We start from the raw sequence: 21,089 nt of genomic DNA, 5'->3' as shown, positions 1-21,089 counted from the left end.
GATGGGACATGATGGGCAGAGTCTGCCAAACCCAATGAGAAAAGAGCAACTCTGGCACGTGATGCAACTCATCCTTCCCTTATAGCCTAAGTGGTGGGTTTGCCCAGCCACAGACTGACCCTCTTTGGTACTGTATTTGGTACATAGATTGGCTGTGTTCATTACAGCGCCTTCCAGGAGCAGTTTTAGGTAGCAAAGAATGGCTAGCAAGGGATGGTCCTAGCCAGGGGATGGTCCTTACTGGCGAGTATTACAATGGTGGTGGTGGCAGTAGGGCGTTGGGGAGCAGAAGCATTCAGTAATTTGTGTATGCCCATTGTGAACCACTTTGTGAACTGTGCTTGGTCTTATGTTGGTCTTTCTGAAGCAAGGAGACAAAGTTCTTCAGTGCAGCTTACTAAGTTAACAAGCACCAACTTCACTGTGCTTTGAAGCCCAAATCCTGGAAACACGTCAGAGCTAATGATGCAGAATCCTTGTGCCACCTGCAGAACCGTTCTCTAGGGCTACAATCGGGGAGCAACTAGAAAGCAGCAGCTCAAGATCTACATAAACTGCCCTGTTCAGTTCCTGGGAACCACCTGTAGGATATGTTGTGGGAGCTGGCCTACTATCACCACCAATAACTGGTTTACTGGTATGTGTGCTGTTAGCCCAGGGAGATTCTTCTTTTCCAGTCCTGCATTGTCCCCACTCTTCTGTGGTGCTGGAAAACATTTTTTCCCCTTTTAACCTTCAGACAGTGGTTCTCAAAACTTCTTTTCCTCGCAGAAGTAGTGTCTGATGAGGGGACCACAGTGCAGGACTGGACTGGTGGATGTGCCTGATGTGTGTGTGGTGGATTACATGGCTGGGGACAGGCCATGGTGCTGTGCTGTAGCCACCTACCAAGCCATCTTTGAGGGTGAGGGAACTGATAACAAGAGCACTCCCCGTTGCTTCACTCTGCTTGTTTCTTTGGAGAACCCCTGTCACAGTGAGGCATTGTATTGCTTAACCCTCTCCCAGGGAAGTTTAATTAAAAAGTTAGCAAGCCACTGTCTTATGACCATAAGGCACTCCCAGGTGTGCATCGAGTGAGCTAGATAGGCCTTTGTAGAGAACATGAAAGCACCATGGAACAAAGCACTGCTGCCACTGTTAGGTCCCAGATGTGGCCAGCTGGGCATGGCTGCCCCAGAAAAACAGTTTCCAGCTACTGCAACCTGAGAAGTATCTTCCAGCCCTGAAATCAGTGGTCTCAGTCATGTCGGTGGCAACAACAGCTGTGACCGCAGTGTGCTCAGCAGAGTCAGAGTGAAATCTGGGTAACTACCAGAGTCTATCCTAAAGACACTGAAATTAGAGAAATCTGTTCAATTCCAGATTTGCACAAATAAAACAATCCTTTAACATTGAATCCAAGTAGGTACCTACTGTGCTTCTGACTTGTCATGCGTGTTTCATGCTCTCCTGACGGTTTTAGGGCTAGAGACAGTTTTGAGGGGTGTTGAGCCAACACTTTTCACACATATTAAGTTTATTTACACTGCAGCTTGTTTTGTACGTTGCCTACAAAATTATGCTTCATAGAAGAAAAGCCTGGCAACACGAGGGAAATTGTTGTAAACAACCAGAGCAAGCGCTCCAGCCTGTGTACAATAGACATGCTAGAACTCAAAATAGCACCAGAGGACAAAAAAAAACCCCAACCCTTAACAAACAGTAAGAACATTGTTTGTTTTTAAGAAACACTGAGCATTGTTTTCAGTTTCTAGATTAAGCCCAATTGCCAAAAAAGCCTTTGTTACTGCCTAAGCCAAACTCAAACTGGGAAGCATAGTCAATAATTATTTCACTTATGAATGTACCGCCAAAAACCTAGGGGTGGGAATACAAGAAGTGAACAGTTGTTTGAAATGAAGAGCCTCATCCTCTCCCTGTCCTTTGTCTCTCTGTTTTTCCAGGTGTAGGAATAGCAGCTTTAATGAACAGCAATAGAAACTGAGTTTCTGAGAGAAACTGAGTTCAAAACGGAGAGCTTTTGGCAGCAGTCCCCCTCCCCCCTCTTTTTGAGATCTTTAACACATGCCAAAGCTTTCCTCTCAACGCTTGCCAGGGCTATTGAATACTGAAGTCAGTGTTTTGAACTTAAAACCTCCCAGAACTCTGAGACATCTGTATGGAGGGTGCTTGCTGCCCTGCATATCTGCCAGAACCCAAGACTAAAATTTTAATTGTAGATTCAGCTTTGGAATCTTAGAAATGAAAATTAATCCTGACCGTGTTCTGTCTCCTGTCCTTTTCCCTCCCCTCCTGGCTCTTCCACCTCATCAGGCACAAACAATTCAGTTTCTTGTACCCTCCAGTACTCACCTTCTTCCCGTTAGGAACAGAAGACTTGGCAGTCTCCCTGGATGGCCATGCTGGTCCAAAATTGTCTCTGGGATGCATGCTTTCTTTTATGCTTAGTGGAGTGAGGGGTACATCCCTTGCAGCACAAATATTGCTCACAATAAAATGGGCGGGACCAGAAGTTGTTCACTAGCGGCTGTTACTGCAAGCAGATGTATGTTGTATAAACAGTAAGTACACTAAAGCTGTCCAAGACCATGGACTCTGGGGATTGCCTCTTTTCATCCTTTTGCTACAGAAACAGTTCCTCAGGTACAGAAATGGGTTAGGAAATTATTGGCAGCTTAATGGCAAGCTTTTTATTGCTGCCCCAACATGGAGCACAATTCATGAATTAAACAGCCAAGGTACCTTTCTAGTGCATGAGGAAAGCTATGTGGGGGCCCCAAAGCCTACATAACAAGGAGGGTACCACCCTCAGGATTGCATTGAGAAGAGCATCTGAAGTCCCGGAGCCTGTGGAGACCATTGATGGATTCAGAGCCAATCATGCCAAGGGCTTTCAGCTGTCTAGGAAAGACAGAGCACTTTTTCAGTATGGTGAGGAAAGGCAAACATACAACAGCAGTTACTGGTTAGGCCTTTAGTGTCAAATCCACAAGCTGTGGATGTAGTAACATGGCCTTGTTTCAACAGGAGAGGTGAAGCATTCCCTCATGTCGGGTAACACAGAGGTTGGAGATCTCTTCTGGAGGCAGGGAGGTGGGTTTAAAGCCTCTTTGCCTGGGAATAGAGCACATCACCTTGCCTAGCATTTAACCAGAAAACGTCCCGCCTTCTCTGAATGTGCCTGTGGCTGTTTTTATGCTGAACTCCATGACATTGAGTTGCATTAGGTGTGCTCAGAGCATGCCTGCTGGATCAGTGCCCTCAGAATAGGATCTGTCTAGGTTCTGGAACCCAATGGCACCAACATAATTAAATCAGGCACCTAATTACTTGAATTAGATTACTGCTGGGATGGTCCATTTGGTGTGCAAGCAAGTGCTCAGAGGACTTGCAGGTCATACAGGGGAGCATGTAGTGAATTTATGTATTTCTAGGGCTAACCAAACAGCTGCTAAACAGCAGTAGGTCTGGATTACACTTCCAGATCTGGGGCGATTTTTGACATCTAAGTCATTCCTTGGCTCTAGCCCCAAGCCTAACATGACTGAAGTCTACCAAACTGGATCTCTCAAGCCAAGAACAGGAGCTGCCAGGTTAGCAGTCCCCCTCAGTGAATGTGTACTTAAAAAAAAAAAAAAAAAAATCAAGCAGATGTAGGCAAAGTCTGTCTGAAGAAAATTCCTGTAGTTTGTTCACCTACCTCAAACTGTCCTCTCTGGCCGTGAAGAGTAAGTGTAGCAGTAGCAAGAACCCCTTGTGATGTGATAGCATTCTCATTCTTTCTCCTCTGTTGAAAATGTACTTTACAGAGGAACAGGTGAATTAACTTCATCATTAATTAACTACACTTCAAATGGCACTATTTGACTTGCCTGGCTTTCAGTGCTGCAATTTTCTTCTTCCTGCAGTATGAAAATTGCGTGCGCATCACTGGGGACAAGTCCCTCAATGGGCAGTTTCTGTTGTTAGTTCTGAAACACTAGAGGGAAATGTGGACTTCATTGAAATCAATGAGGGATGTCCTGGCTTGACCAGATCTTTGTCTCGAATGAGTTCAAGCACTCCTCTAAATCAATTATGAATGCAGTCTGAAGTGTTACATAGCACTTTACATTTCTCGATATACTATAATGGAGATGACACGTGCTTTAAAGCGTTGGGTTTATGCAGATTTGCCAAGAGGGCGAGGGTGCACAAATAGAGATGTTTTTAACTGAAAGGACATGTGCTCCCCATACGGATGCAGTCATGGTTGTTTAGTCTATGAATGAGTTCATATTTGCATTTTTCCAGAAGAGAATATGTGCTAAGTATTTCTTCAGGCTAATTTTTTCATGCTACAAATAGTAGTTGTCATCATCTCACCCAACACACAGGTTTCAAGACACAAGCTGTCAAAACAAACTGGAATGGTTTGTGTCTATGAAAGATGACTACCAGGAAGTACCTACCTATCTTAGGTTGGTCCCTGAAAGGGGCTGGCAAACCCTTAATATTGTCCTCTGTGTTCCCCACTGACTACCTCAAGCAGTTTGTTCTCAGTACATTGCCTGTTTGAGACTCCTTTGAAGGCACCTAACTCCTTTAATGCTACAGAAGATCCAGACACTTAACTCTTCTTTTGTGTTAGACATCTAGGGCTATAACATCCTCACAAGTATCCACCATACATGGTAAAGTATTTTTTCATGAATGCAAATGGAAAGTTGCTCAGCTTGGGTCCAACAAGTGATAATTTGCATTTTGAGGATTTTTTAGATTAACCTAAAATTACTTAATTTGTTAAGAACGTGCCTGTAAGCCCCCTCAGGCACCGGGATGGTCATGTTGGTTTTAATTTTGCCATATATGTGGCTGAAGGGTGCAGGATAACCCCCAGGCCATCTTCCATTCATGAATGGGGTTTCTTTTGCTGTAGCACCTCATGGTGGTGGTGCCTCCAGCTCACACATTTCCAGTGGTAGAGTTCTGTGCTTCCAAACTCTCTTCTGTGAACCACACTGAACTGACCACAAACAACCAGGAATCTTTCTCAGGATGGGAGGCTCTTCCCCCATTTTCATGCTATCTTGAGTTTTCTGACAATTTTCACTATAGGCCATTGCTCAGACAATTCAAAGTGGAAAAGTGCGTAAGAAAAGCTTTGAAAAGGGAAGTTACGTGCTATCAAACCTGTGATTGCCTGTCTTCTCCCCTCCCCCTTGACATACATGCATAATTAAACAGATAAAACCAAACCACCTAATTATCTCCCTTATGTGTGGTAATTACCTAGTTTGTGGCCAAACCACAATGCTGGTGCAGAGACATACCAGTACCCTCTGCACAGGCTTGCTTGGCTCCAAGGAGGCTCATTAGCTGGGGCTTGGTGCTAGACCTGCAGGATGAGGCTGGAGCTTTGCTGAGGCAGCTCAGAGGATGTTATGCTGTGTGCCAGAGCCGACTGTATGTTCTGGTAACATGGGCTGCAAAAGCAGGCTGTGTCTGAGCTAGGATGCTCTCTAGACACCACATGTATTGGAGAGCACTGTAGATGATCCCAGGAGGACCTAGCAAGGATTTGGAAGCCATGGAAAAAAATAATCTCACTGTCTAGAGTATCATAAGGATCCTATTACAATGAACAATGGAGAATGGACTTTACTCCCACTCATCTCTTCACACTTATCTGCCCAATGAGTATTTTAGTTGCAAATTACTAAGGACAGGATCCTTGTCATCTTCTCTTTCCACTTAGTAGTCTTTATAGTGTCACCTACAGACATGTCACAGGCATGTGGCAATCAACATCTTTCAATCATGTACCAAACCTTTATGTGATACCTAGGCTGCAAAATCTGGAGGGAAAGAAATTTCAGGTTTACATATACCTTTACACACTTCATACAGTTTCTTGCTGTTTTTATGCTTAAAACTCACTGACGCAGTTTCTATGGCTAAAAAAACCCCACACCTGATCAAGCAATTAAAGACGAAGTCATTGAAAATAAGGTTACAGTACTACTTTTCCACAAGAATCCCCTTATTTGGTGAATGAAGTGGCTGGATGGGATCTGCTTGAAAGACTCCAATGTGATAAGGCCCTGGAGGGAATAGGGGTCCAAGAAAGCTGATTCTTTCCAAGAATTCCAAGACCCAATAGGGGTCCAAGAAAGGTCCAATTCAAGCCTCACCTCCTCCAAGCTCAAGAGTCGTCCATCCCGAGGAGTGGAAAGTCAGACAAAAATGCCAGGAGGCCTGCATGGATGAACAAGGAGCTCCTGGAAAGCTCAAACACAAAAAGGAAGCATATAGAAGGTGGAAGCAGGGACAAGTAACCTGGGAGGAATATAGACATACTGTCCAAGCATGCAGAGAGACAGTTAGGAAAGCCAAAGACCAACTGGAATTAAATCTGGTGAGGGATGTCAAAGGCAACAAGAAGGGCTTCTGTAAATATATTAGTGGCAAAAGGAAGTACTAGGGAAAATGTGGGCCCGCTGCTGAAAGTGGCAGGGGCTCTGGTGACACAGGACATGGAAAAGGCTGAGGTACTGAATGCCTTCTTCACCTCAGTCTTTATCAGTAAGACCGTCCTTCAGCAATCCAAGGACCTGGAGACAGAGGGAAAGCTTGGAACGAGGAAGACATACCCTTGGTGGAAGAGGATCAGGTTACAGAATACCTAAGTGAACTGGACATACGTGAATCCATTGGGCCCAAAAGTGCTGAGGGAGCTGGCTGATGTCATTGCAAGGCCACTGTTGATTATTTTCGAATGATCATGTTGACTTGGAGAGGTGCATGAAGAGTAGGGGAAAGCAAATGTCACTCCTGTGTTCAAAAATAACCTGAAGGAGGACTGTCGTGGTTTAACCCCAGCCAGCAACTAAGCACCACACAGCCGCTCGCTCACCCTCCCCCCGCCCGGTGGGCTGGGGGAGAGAATTGGAAGAGCAAAAGTAAGAAAACTCGTGGGTTGAGATAAGAACAGTTTAATACCTGAAATAAAACAACAACAATAATAATAATAATAATAAATTCTAATGAAAAGTAAAACAATGAGAGAGAGAGAGGAACAAAACGAGGGGGGGGAAACCCAAAAAGCAAGTGATGCAACCGCTCACTGCCTGCCAACCAATGCTCAGCCTGTCCCCGAGCACCGACTGCTGCCCCCTGGCCAACTCCCCTCAGTTCATATACTGAGCATGACGTCATATGGTATGGAATATCCCTTTGGCCAGTTTGGGTCAGCTGTCCCAGCTGTGCCCCCTCCCAGCTTCTTGTGAACCTCCAGCCTTCTCAGTTGGTAGAGCATGGGAAGCTGAAAAGTCCTTGACTTAGTATAAACACTGCTGAGCAACAACTAAAACATCGGTGTGTTATCACATTATTCTCATCCTAAATACAAAACACAGCACTGTACCAGCTACTAGGAAGGAAATTAACTCTATCCCTGCCGAAACCAGGACAAGTACCCAGGGAACTACAGGCTGATCAGCCTCACCTTGATCCCTGGGTGATTTATCCTAGAAATGTGTTCCAGGCACATGAAGGACAGGAAAGTGATTGGGAGTAGTTTGCAGATGACACAAAACTGGGAGGAGTGGCTGGTACACCAGACAGTCATGCTGCCACCCAAAGGGACCTTGACAGGCTAGAGAAATGAGCCAACAGGAACCTCATGAAGTTCAACAAGGGGAAATGTGAAGTCTGGCCCCTGGGGAGGAACAACCCCAGGCACCAGTACATGCTGGGGGCTGCCCATCTGGGAAGCAGCTTTGCAGAAAAGGCGCGGGGGCCTTGCTGGACACCAAGTTGAACATGAGCCAGCAATGTGCCCTTGTGGAAAGAAGGTGAATGGCGTCCTGGGCTGCATTAGACAAAGCATTGCCAGCAGGTGGAGGGAGGTGATCCTGCCCCTCTGCTCAGCACTGGTGAGGCCACACCTGGAGTGCTGGGTCCAGTTCTGGGATCCCCAGTTCAAGAGACAGTCCAGTGAAGGGCCCCAAAGATGATGAAGGGACTGGAGCATCTCTCCTGTGAGGAAAGGCTGAGAAAGCTGGGACTGTTCAGCCTGGAGAAGAGAAGGCTCAGAGGGGATCTTATAAATGTGTAGAAATACCTGAAGGGAGGGGTAAAGAGGACAGAGCCAGGCTCTTTTCAGTGGTGCCCAGTGACAGGACCAGAGGCAATGGGCACACGCTGAAATACAGGAGGTTCCCTCTGAACATCAGGAAACACTTTTTCACAGTGAGGGTGACCGAGCGCTGGCACAAGTTGCCCAGGGAGGTTGTGGAGTCTCCATCCTCAGAGACATTCAAACACCGTCTGGACATGGTCCTGGGCAGCCTGCTCTGGGTGTCCCTGCTTGAGCAGGGAGGTTGGACCAGATGACCTCCAGAGGTCCCTTCCAATCTCAACCATTCTGTGAATGCATTGTAGAAGGAATTAAGCTTATATGAACAACTGGAAACCTAGTATTTCCTCATGTCTTGGATGATTGAATTTGAGACTTAAATTTTAATACAGGCCTTTTTCATATCAGTTCCTAGGTGTTTTAAAGACAGAAGCTACTGATAACTGTTCTCCAACCTGTTACAGCCTCAGCCCTCTAACCCAGAAACAGCACAATGCTGGTTCCACTGCTGGATTACAAGACTAATTACATTACTTGGAACAGCAGCTGTTTGCTCCTTTCAGATCCAATTCAGACTTCTTTTTGCCCAGATCTTCTTTAATTTGTACTTTGCTGCTGAAAATAAGCTGCAGGAAAGAGAGGAAAAATACCTCTGAATGCTAGTTTGAGTGTTAGCCTTCGAGTATCTGCTGGAGAAGGCTTGGTTCTCTGCTGTTTGATTTGAGGCACAAGCGCAGCCTTAGAAAGTTCAGGTTCAGGGGGTTTTTTTTGGAGCATCCCATCATTTCCAAGAAAAACTAAAGAAGGGAAACAAGGACTTTTATGATAATCTGGCTTTTGTAGCTCAGCCAAACCCTTGCAGAATTTTATGGGACAAAGGGAAACCACAAAGCTAGCCTTAGAGTTTTGTCCTTGCCAGATTTCAAAGATTAACTACATAAATGTGGAGCATGTATGTGCTTCTCAAAACAGGTCACAAAAACCTTTTGCATAATAGAAATTGTCCAGCAGTCTAAATATAGAGGTTGCTACCAGATCTTCCTTAATTTTTCTTCATCTTATGGCAACTGTAAACCTTAATAATAATGATCCTTGTTATTATTATATTATCCTAATAATCCTTAATTCCATTAACTGATAATGGGATTTACATTCCATTTCAGTCACATCTGTAAATATGCAGATCTTGACTACTTCGGTCAATAAGCTCTTTAGCAGGGACAATTTCAGAAGTATCTATTGTAGCTCTAATATGCTTTCTAGCACCATGACACACATGGGATCCCTGGTTTGTGTCTGAACTGGCAGTTCTCTGTTCTTGCCTATCAGTCCTTCCACAAAGGCTGCACGGAAATTCCGGTTGATGTGAGTTACAAGAAGGGTCAATCTCACTTGTGTAATAACCAACTGAGAAGAAGTAGTGGTAAAGTATCTCGTCAGCTAGAGTGCTAGGAAGAACAGCCATTCATGAAAGATCATGTCACTGCAATTTTCGGCTTTTGAAACAAATCTGTCAGATACATTTTCTACCAAGTAATGTCAAGCCACTCTTTAGCTCCAACCCTTTGTAGTTCAATATAATGTTATGCTCCATGAACACAGGGTGAACTGCGAGTCTTTGAGTGAATATCTGCCCAATTAAAAATAAATTGAGAGTCACACTTCACAAGGAATAATTCTATTTTAAACACCAGGTGTCACTGCAGTATACTCCTGATTGCATACCAAGCTCCCGTTAGGTTAAAGCTTTACTTTTAAGCGATGTCAAAGATCAGTGGAGAACAAAGATGCTCATACTTTCTATTCCCAAGTGTGTGCATGCAGCTACATGATTAGCCAGAATCTGGGCAAATTGTTCAATACTTCAACCAGCCACATTTATAGTTCTGCATGGTTGGCCTCAAGCGTGAAGCTAGCCATTGTAACAGAACTATTTTATGGTTGATAGCAACTGTTTGGAATGAAGAATGAAAAAAAATTAGTAGCTGTGATACAGTTCTCTTGATAATAACAATGCATGCATTTTTCAGCAGAACAGCCTGTATTGGGTAATATTCAACAAGTTACTTCATAAAAAAATTATATCAAATTACATATTTTGCAGCTTCTTGGTCCATGAATGAATGTTCAGTAAAAAGCAATCTTCTTTTAAACTTATCAGATCCTGAATGATTTTTCACATTAAATTTTCCTTATTTTTACAAGTCCCCTATTTGACCTATAACCTTATAACTTTGAGTATTAAAATATACTTACCCAGATTAAACATTAACGAGACATTACCTTGACAGTGAACAGATACTATTTGTCTGCGCCAGTCTAATTTTTTAGCCTCCCAGCTCAGCATAACTAATCTGTGGCTGCACTGTGAATTTTCCAGGAACCTGTTATCAGTAACTACTTGGTATTAAATGCGTGAAGCTGCTCTTCTCTTATCTGTAATTAAAGATAATGAGGGGGAAGGTGCAACTCATGGAGAATCCAGGTCCCAGCAGGCTAGGTACCATTTCAGCCTCATGCTGTAGTGTACAAAGAAGCCTTACTCCAGTGGCATGCTTAAAAGATGACATTTCCTTGTGTTAGACTTACATGCAGAATCTGTGTTATATATTCAGCAGTGGTCCTAACTGAGCTGCCTCTGAAATGCTTCAGGATGTTCTCAAAGTATTTCTACAGAAATTAGAGCCTTGCCATTGACAGAGCTGTGCAGCAAATGGCTGGGGAACGTTGCCTAGAGAGCATCTTTAGCAAAGAAAAAGGAATCAAATGCCCTGGCAATTTCAGAAGATGATCCGTAAGGCTGGTAATTGCAGCCCCTTAAAAATGCTGAAAGCTGCACAACTTTCAAAGGCTCAAATCCAATATTCTTACCTGCATTAAAGAGCACAGTGCCACTATATTCATGGGAGTTTCGGCTTTAGTCTAGAGACAACTTAAAATTGGTGCTGTTCTGTGCATGCTTGAATCTTGACAGGATTGTGGCTTTGGGAGGAGTAAGGTGCTATATAACACAAAGAAGACTTAATAGTTCTTGTCATATAATGAAATCAGCACAAAATACCTGGAATAGACAAAATTCTATCAAATAATGCAGATTTTAGGATCTGCAGGAGGAAGCGACTACAAGGACAGAATAAAACGTTTGTTAAGAAAACAACAAAAAGAGGCACAGGTTAAAAACAAACAAACAAAAACAATAGACAAAGCTTATTTATTGTGTTTTATTCTGTCTGGCTATTGAATTTATATATAGATTTCAATCCACTGAATTTTGCCAGGATTTTTGAATTGAATTCATTTCATTGCAATGTAACGTGTTTCCCATTTGAAATCATTTACATGGATTTCCAATCAATTCAAAAGTTATTTGCAAATATATTAACCAGAGAAAATGGCAGAGCCTCTCTTAAAAGCTTTCAGAGAATACAGTACAGAATCTTAAGACTTTTTTCTGCATATAAGCAAGTAAATATTAGGATACTACTGTACATAAATAAAACCTGTATTTTATATTATTGACCTATGTTCTTACTTTTAGATAACTGCCTCACTTGTTTAAGTAGCATTTTTTCCCCTGAAATATTTACATAAAACTTGTCTACATTTACAGTAAATAACAATAATTACCTGCTGTGCTTTCAGCAGCCAAAAGCTGAATTGGCTCGAAACATCAGATGAAGATTCTTGGAATAACGGTATGACTAAATTACATCACCTGGTATATACTACTACAAAATGTTGAGAGGAATTTCATGGCATTTATCAATTTACAAAATGCAACTTAGTGTTGGATCTGAACTGCTCTACCAGTAGGATAAACCCTGCAATTACAGTCAAGCTACAATTTATGGAACATACATTCTGCAAAACTACAGTATTTCAGTGTCTACAGTGGTGTTAATAAAACTATGTTGATTTCAAAAAGGTAGAAAGCCAAATAACCCATCATGTAGCAAACAAGCCTCAGCTAGTGCCATCTCAGAAGTCTGCATGCACTGACTTCAGGTTTATATAGTAGTCATTTCTTTGAACTGCTGTCACTGCCTACAGATCTGAACTACACAGTATATTTAACTGTATCAACACTAAGATAGCCGTAGACAGTTCTAATCCTCTCTTTTTAGAAGATCATACTGGTTCGAGGATGTTTTGCAGTTCTGCGTCAGTGACTGGAGAATCAAATGGTTGTCCAGAAAACACAGTTTGTTGCTAGAACATTATGTAAGAGAACATTGCTAGAAAACCATTCCACTAATAAATATTTTTTCCATTATAAAACAATGGATAAAATAAATGAAAGTGTCTGTAATTACAAATATTTATCCAGTATGTTCTAAGTATGCAGTGTTCTATATATAAAGCATTTTTATGCTAAAGCTCCTACAGCATCCAATTTAAAGTGACTCCTACTGAGGCATGATTTTAATAATAGCTATTAGAGATAATTATCCATATACTAGACTATTTTTTGTTGTTCCTATGGAAGTCATATCAATTCACTAACATAAAAGAAAGAAAATATATTTCACTGAAAATACAAACAAAAATACCTAGCACCAAACCAAACTTCTTTTAAACTTTGTGTTAGGGTCCAATCCTGCACCCTTGTCTCATGCAAATAATTCTATTTAAATAAAGTGATCCAGGTTTTGGTTTGTTTTGTTTTTCTAAAAACCATCTGTGCAACTCTAGATCTGCACATGGTACTTACATTAGTGCATCTACATTTGTCCATTTTGTGTTTATGATAGAATAAAAACATGTATTTAGAATTTATCATTTCATTTCTGTTGCTATGGAGGCCTGATAAAAGATCAGCAAACTGTATCATGGTGGGGCAGAGAGGACTTGCCCCTGCCTCTTTGGGTATAGGTAATACTGAGAATAAACAATTCCATCCATCTCCTGTGAGATTCTCGTCAACATGTCCCTTAACTGTAACCTCTTCTACTGTAAAAATCTTTCTAAACAGGTAGTCTGTGACATGGCTGAAGTGCAAATGAAACTTAGCTATTGTTCCTTTCACCTCTCTCTTCCTAGCTGCTGCAGTAGGCTATACCTGTCTTGCCCTGACAGTAAATGCTCTTTTCTGAGTTTGCAGGTGGGCTCTTAGCACACTTTCATCTGGAAAGACTAGTCAGACTGAGGAGAAGCGGCTCACATTCCCCTTTCTTAAATTAAAGGGGTCAGGACTGTGAAGCAAAGGGCCGTTCCTAAGTAGTCATCGCCACAGAGCAGAGACAGGCCCTGCTGGAAATCATGAAGGCGGTACATGTGGAAACTCAGGAGCCACCAGTGATCCAGATGCTCATTCAAAGACTTGTCTGCTGGTAGGATGTTCTTTGGAGACTGGTTACGTGACCGTTCTCAAATAGCCTCAGAGATAAAGACCAAATTCCAATATCCTCAGGCATCTGAGAAAGAAGGTTCTTGTGCTCTTAGGTGGTTTTTTACTAATAACATTGAAACATTGTACCAGTTTACCTCTTACATACATCTTTCCATGTCAGTTGAGTGCTTGCAAGCTACAGAACTTCTTGCCTTGAAAGAAAGTGAAGACCTCAACAGAAGTCTGCAAGACGGGATGCGATTTCCCCAAAACATCATAGAATCATAGAATCATAGAATAGTTTGGGTTGGAAGGGACCTCTAAAGGTCATCTAGTCCAACCCCCCTGCCGTGGGCAGGGACATCTTAAACTAGATCAGGTTGCTCAGAGCCCCATCCAACCTGACCTGGAATGTTTCCAGGGATGGGGCATCCACCACCTCTCTGGGCAACCTGTGCCAGTGTTTCACCACCCTCAGCGTAAAAAATTTCTTCCTTCTATCTAGTCTATATCTACTCCCCTTTAGTTTAAAGCCATTCCCCCTTGTCCTGTCGCAACAGGCCCTGCTACAAAGTTTGTCGCCATCTTTTTTATAAGCCCCCTTGAGGTACTGATAGGCTGCAATAAGGTCTCCCCAAAGCCTTCTCTTCTCTAGGCTGAACAACCCCAACTCTCTCAGCCTTGTTCAGGCTCCTAAATCCCACAGGCACATTAAAAAGGTCCCATTCAGAAGTGTTACGTGATGCAGTTTCTGTGCCCTCTGTTGCCGTATTTCATCAAGGACAAAAGAGATACTCAGATGGTGTCAGCTGAAGATGGCAGGGAGGAGCAGTTCCATAAATAAGAGGGTAGTCCAAGTCCAACCTATGCTGAAAGTTAAAATATGAGAGTCTCTTCACAGACATTAGGAAGTCAAAACATTAGCCCTGTATTTTTTTTTAAAGTAGTAAGATTTGTAAGGTTTATAAACCGCTCCCCAATATTACAAGATATTGTAATTTTAACAAGAGTTGGTAACATTGTCTTGTAGTGAACGGGAGGCATTCTGAAATCTCAGGTGAAACATTTTAAAGTCAAGTGATACTTAACATACTTTGTAAATCATCTTAAGAAGGTTGTTGCATTATCATAACCTGTAACATAGGTAACATAAAGCTAATAACATAGCTGCCCTCTAAACTGAACAAAGAATCTTGTTTTATATTTTCTGTAACAAACATATGCTAGTTAAAATTAGACAACGAATTTGCAGAGACAGAAACCTTGTCAGACTGCTATTATAACAATAAATGAACATCACAAATGAAAGCCAATATTTAGGAACGTGTATGGCAAGAGGTTACCACATACAGTAGACAAGTTGTTGTGCAGTAACAGTAAGCATCTTTACCTTACAAAAACATCTTTATTTTTAGGCACTTTGCTATCATGTTTGTAGTGACTGTCCTTCTGGCCAGTTTGAAACTGAAGACCTCCAGAAACAAGCTTGAAAAAACAGAACTGTAAGTTTTATGTTGTCTATAGACTGGGCACAGGCCAATGGGTATGTAATACAAAGATAACCCATGCATTTGCTATGGAAATTGGGGTGCTAGAGTTAGCTATGTGAGCAGGTCAGACCAAGTAGAGCATTAAATTGTTCTAGTGATTCTGCTTACAACACCTGAGCTGGGTCATTTAGAGTTAGCTTAAATATATCTACATGGTGTAGACACTCTTGCTGATATTCGACTTACATGTAAAGTAAGTTTTATCAGTTTATCAATGGGAACCTTGTATTACAAATAAGCTTTCATCTTTCTGTTGTCCATAGGAAAAGAACAGTGTCTAGTGTATGTGATACCCTAATGCACTCCTGGAAAATTACCACATAGGCAATTAATTTGTTTAATACTTTTGTTGTTTAATACTTTTTGTAAGCCTGGGATCTTTCATACTGACCCAACCAAAGGGGGTTCTCTCTCCTTGAAGAAAGGGAACCCTGTGTTTTTTATCTCTGTTATGTTCCATCCATAGCATTTAGCATAATCCTCAACATATGTTGCTAGCTAGCAAGGGATATAAAAATACTTTTTTTGATTTTTTTTTTTTTTTTGAGGCTGAGATCTGCTCTGGCAATGTCTTCAGCCATGACCATCCCAAAAGAGATGCTACAAATCAACTTCAGCACCAGGGTATGAAATCGTATTGATAGCAATTATGTTCCCTGCTCCCAGGAAGAGACTTGCCCTTGAAAGTCTTCAGCACATCACCACAGGAGCATCTGTCAGGCTGAGCATCTTTCTGCATTCTCCTGTTTTGCAGTAGACTACACACACCAAGTTACTTGTGAGGCACATAACAGCCTTATTCAGGCATGTTCCAACCTAAATAAATAACACTCGTCTGAAATAACTGGTAATTTGCCTAAGAGCAAAAATCCCTCATTGGAGTGTGGCCCAAATTAAAATGTTTGTTGCAGAAACAAATTTCTTACAGTCATATTGCAAACAAATATATATGCACAATAGGAGACAGAAAAAAGTCCTTGAGCTGGGCTCTACGATGTTTCCAATCCCACACTGCTGGGACAGGGCAGCACTGTCAGCCTTTTGTAGTCAGAATAACACAGTTAACACTAAGTTCTGGGAAGTAGACAATACTAGAGAGTCTGTGTCACAACTTTACACGTCAACTTCCAGAAAGCACATTGAAACCATTTATCCAGCATCTTATAAAAGCACCATTGAAAGGTTGAACAGAGAGCACCGCTTATATAGAATTGTGATCAACACAGCGGACAGGAGCTGTTCAGGGAGCTATGGAGACGCACGAAGCCCAGAAGAATCCCTGCAGGATGGATTCCCTGAAGGCATGATAGACAAGGGCTTAGAGAACAAGGCAGCTGGTCCTCAGCCAGTTGCTGCTGTGGGGATGGTCCACCTCTGGGTGACTCATGAATATGAATCCCCGCACCTACTCATCCCTCACCCCATGAATCCTGCTACACGTAAGCAAGCCTGCAATTGATATTAATACAACGACTGAAGCAACTAATTGTTCACAGTTGACATGGACAAAGACCACCACCTCCCTGAATGCTCACTGTTGAAAAACTTAGGTTCTTCAAAAGAAGATTGATAATTCTTATTGCAAAGCTTAGTCATCGTAGCTACATTACTGGGCTTTTTAAAGGACGTTTGTGAGAAACTTGCTATTGTAGGGCTAACTGAGGTCCAGTACAGTTAATGTGTCTCTATAAAGCTGTTTCCAGCTTAGACAAAGTGGGGGTTGCCTTTTTGTAGTTTTGTATTAAACAAACACAGTATGGAAAAGAGTATGGAAGTACTAGCTACTTAGTGAAAAAGGCACTATAACTGATCTAACTGTGGTAATTAGGTACCTGCCTGTGTTACAAATATCTGTAAAGAATCTATTTCTCTCCGTGACTGAGAAAGCAATTCTGCGCCATGGTAGAAAGGGGCAACTGGTTTAGGTATGGGGTTAGAGCTGGTTTAGGTATGGGGTTAGCACTGGTTTAGGTATGTGGTGAGAATAGGTATGTGGGTAGAAAAACTCTCACAGGAGACACAGATTCATGGAAGAGACATCCAAACTGCATTTCCTATTTCTACCAGTTCCCAGAAAGAAATCAGAAAAGACCTTTACACTAGTGTAGTTATACACACATTACAGCTTGTCTTGGCCTTACTATGGCAATTTGATGTGAGATCTTATTATATAGTTGTACCAAAAAATGGAGGCAAAGAAATAGATTGTGAAGCTTCCCTAGAAAAGATCACCAGGTAACAAATACTTCAATTTAGACGTTGACATTTTATTTAGAGATATGGTGAAAGAGAAAAAATAGCAATGAAGAGACAAGTAAAAGAGACTCCGTTTTCTTTACAGTCAGATTAATCTGTTCGGGAATTACTGTTGGAAAAATCTTTCCATCCAATATATTAGTGAAAAGGAAGCATTGGCAACAGCCATAAAGGAACAGATCTTCTGGGAAGAGGGAACTAAAACAGAAGCTCGATTCTTTGTCAAGAGATGTAATTATTCACTTAAGAACCTTGGACTGAATTCTAAAACATTTTTCTTTAGCATTAGACTATATAATGGAGACTGTAGAGGAGTTATGGATTCCTCCATGCATCCTTGTTCAGGAGGGCAATTCCTATTTGGAGCTCCCAAGAGTCCAATGTGAGGGGGTCTCAATGGCTGAGGGCAGATACACATTACAAGCAGCAGTCCAGAATCTGAGCTCCTTCCCCACCAGACTGAGGGTCTGATGGATGCTGAAAAGGTTGTGTCCAGCCTGAGAGTCATTTAAATGGGAAGGAATGTGCCAGCACCACAGGACTGCAAACTCAGTACCAGTGCCCAGTGCAAGGCTCTATGAGGCAGGTTAAAAATAGAAATAAAAGAAAAAAGAGAGGGGGAGGGATTTCACTGTGGAAAAGGGACATCTGGGGGTCTCAAGGAGCAGCTGTCACAACAGCGGAAACAAAGGAAGGAGCTGAGTCTCGTGTCCCTTCCTCTAAAACAACATTCTTGATTCTGCTCTGAAAGACCGCAAAGCACGACCAGGCAGCCCTCCTCCTTCCTTTGACTTGCTGATCTTGATGGGGGCGCTTCTACAGTGATGTTTGATTTTCTTCTTTTGCACCTTAAAATTTTACAATCAAGGGTTCAGTGTTACTCTTTGCTGTCATAAACTGGCATTATCTTTTATCTTTAAACTGGTCTTGAAATTGCATCTGGTAGCAACCTCATATTGCTACTGTTTCTCCAAAAGCAGTTATCCATGTAATGAGTAAGACAATCCTTAAGGATTGTAGATGTGTTTGGGAATTTCAGGAGTTGGGGTATGCCTGCCACTAAGTTGCAGGAGTCAGACTGAGGACTACATATATAAACCCGTACCCCTGAGCAAGGAACAGACAGCAAACACATAGTTAAAGACTTCAGAAATTCTCCAGACTTAGCACAAAAGATCTTCTGAAACATGGTGCATCTTATCTTTGGCCTTAAACAGTGTGAAGTAGAAGGGAGAGAACAGTCAAAGGCGAACTTAATGAATTCACATTCAAGGGAACAGAAACAGAAACTTTTTTTGAGGGAAAAACTCCAGAAAGGAAGACCGAAGTCAGCTTTAAAAAGCACTGCAATGAAGTGGAAGCAAAGGGTTTGCTGCAGCTATGGAAGCATGGCAGCATGGTCAAGAACATGAAGGATGTAGAACTGATCTGAACTGCTTTTCCTTGAAAGAAGAGAGTCACAGATCAAGTGTGCTGCGCTGTCGCATGAGGTCAGGATCCACAAAGTCTGAATCACCCTGCGGGCAGAGTTTGCCTGCACACTTGCACTGCTCAGAGCCGTACTACTTACAGGCGAAGCCCATAAATTAGTACACTTCCTTCAGTTATGAAGTAATTTCTAATAAATGTGTGTAACCAGATCTGTATTTGCACTTTATCGTACCAAGTAATGTCGAGCGCCGGCCAGTGATCTGAGAAGGACTCAGTCCAATATATCAAAACCCAGCACCAACTGAACTGAAACTAAACCCCTTCTAGGCTACTATGGAATAAGCCAGCCTCAGTTTATGTACTGTTTATTTCGAATTGAAAATAAACTACTCTTCAAGCACATGCCAAATATTATGTATGTGAATGTTATTTGAATGCTACCAAGTTCGGACCATAGTTTATACTTGTGTCCAAATTACATGTGTATGCTTATATACATGGGGATATATGCAGGTGTGTACACATAACTGTGTACAAATGCATATCACACAATGCCAGTTCGCTACTGTTGGGCTATTCTTGTACTATTGTACTATTCATTGTACTATTCTTGAAGAAAACAGAAGTATCAACCCGGTACCTACTTATTTCATCTAAGCACTGTACTTTGTTTTTAACAGTAACAGAATAACTTAGTATCTTGGAAAGATGGTGGCTTTCAAACTGCTTGTCAGAGCCCCAAGAAGTTCTTGGTTGCCCCCCCTGCTCCTTTTAGCAGAGGAACAAGGAGGGCCAGTGGCTATCCCAGACTAAATCCCACTCTCTCTGCCTCTTTTTTGCCCTTTGGCAGTGTTCTTTTACACAGACTCCATGACTTTGAGCTTAAAAACAGCAAGGCATGTTCCACATCCCTGCTCAAGAAGACCAAAGAAACCCCGAAGTTCATTTACATACTTCTAAAATAGGAAAAAAAAAATAAAGGAAAACCAAATAAAGCCCAATCAAAGAATGAGATTCCTCCTGTTACATAAACCAGAAAGTTAATCTACAAAAACTTTGAAGATGAAAAATATGTTGTAAGAATAAAAAATATCCACGCAACACAGTACATAAACTTTCCTATATAATAAACTAGACAAACATATTAAAATATTTTAAGTCTTAAAAAAGGGCAAAATTCTTCAAAAGATGACTCAACACTATTAAGGTTAGACTAAACATTATGCCAACCCATCCATTTGCGCAACTTGACAATTGTCTGGTGTGTGTATGCATAGGTATATCTGTGCACACGAGGGGAATAGAGCATGAACGCTAAGGATGTGACTTGCCATTTTAAAGCAGTATTTCACAAATAATCAAACAAAAACCCTACAAATACCAGTACACATCTCAAATATTGCAAGTCACATTCTACAGCACTTGACATTAAAAAAGAAAAAAAAGCCAACAGAATTAATTCAAGTACATTTGGAGTAGGTCCCTTGTGAAATGAAGTACTGTTGTTTGCACTTTAGTTGCAATGAACGTGGACAGAGCTCCCCAAAAGACACAGAAGTGAGCCCTGCAACGTAAGTCTGAGTTGAGGCACGATGATCCGTGATTTGCTCAACAAAGTGGATGCCCAAACTTGAATGAAAAATGATGCTTGAAAAACACTTTGAAGCAAATGACATAAAACAGTCTTTTAAAACGAAAAGCTAGCTTTGTGTAAAGGCAGTCTTTTTGGTATGTAATCCTATCGGGACGACAAGCCCGCAGTCCTTCCCAAATTCTGGTTGTCGTGGAGCTAACAATAAAGAAGCCTTTATGTTGTCCTGGTCGTCATTCTGACCTGACGTACCCTTTCCTGTGAGCTTCCACCCACCACCCAGAATAACCTAGTGGCTATCACACCCCGGCTGAAATGTACGCTGCTTCTTCACAACTTTTGTTCTCTACTTAGCTTTGTTCCTCAAAAGGAGAAGCACTTCCCTCTCCACATTTCACATGTTCCTTTGAAAATAACCAGCGGATCAGATAAATGCTGAAATCTGCCTGCCAGAGTAGTTAAAGTCTGGTGAAATCCCTGTGGTGCTGCAAGTCCCCTATGCTCTCATAGTCATTCTCTCCCGAAAGAGCAGTGTGGTTTGTGTTAGGCACAGACAAGGTCCTGTCTTCTTCTTGGCTCACTGACTGGATAGCTTCATAGTCAGGCTCCAGCTCCCCGTTTGGTCTGTCCGCTGATTGAGGCACAGTGGTAATATTTAGGGTGTTTTCGAAGTCCTTCACACTTGCGTAGAGGCCACTGCAAATAGATGGGGACCTCTGAGATGCAATTTCTTGAATACAGGTGTAAGGAGAATCCAGTGCCTTGATGGCCTGTCCCGGCTTACTCACCGTCGAGTACATGGCTGAGATC

At 42.0% G+C, this 21,089-nt stretch overlaps 1 protein-coding gene across 2 annotated transcripts in view; it reads right to left on the bottom strand.

The window, feature by feature from the left end:
• Positions 1–11,314: 11,314 nt before the first annotated feature.
• PAG1 (phosphoprotein membrane anchor with glycosphingolipid microdomains 1) overlaps positions 11,315–21,089 on the bottom strand; it is a 116,766-nt gene continuing 106,991 nt past the window's right edge. For both annotated transcript variants that reach the window (XM_076329496.1, XM_076329497.1), the window contains one exon: positions 11,315–21,088. In XM_076329496.1, the coding sequence (XP_076185611.1) occupies positions 20,738–21,088 (351 nt within the window). In that variant the 3' untranslated portion in view covers positions 11,315–20,737. The remainder of the gene's footprint in view (position 21,089) is intronic.

This window comes from Aptenodytes patagonicus, chromosome 2 (genome assembly GCF_965638725.1).
Source record: "Aptenodytes patagonicus chromosome 2, bAptPat1.pri.cur, whole genome shotgun sequence".
Lineage (NCBI taxonomy): Eukaryota > Metazoa > Chordata > Aves > Sphenisciformes > Spheniscidae > Aptenodytes > Aptenodytes patagonicus.
The sequence above is the reverse complement of the archived record's forward strand: the minus strand, read 5'-3'. Positions and strand labels throughout refer to the sequence as shown.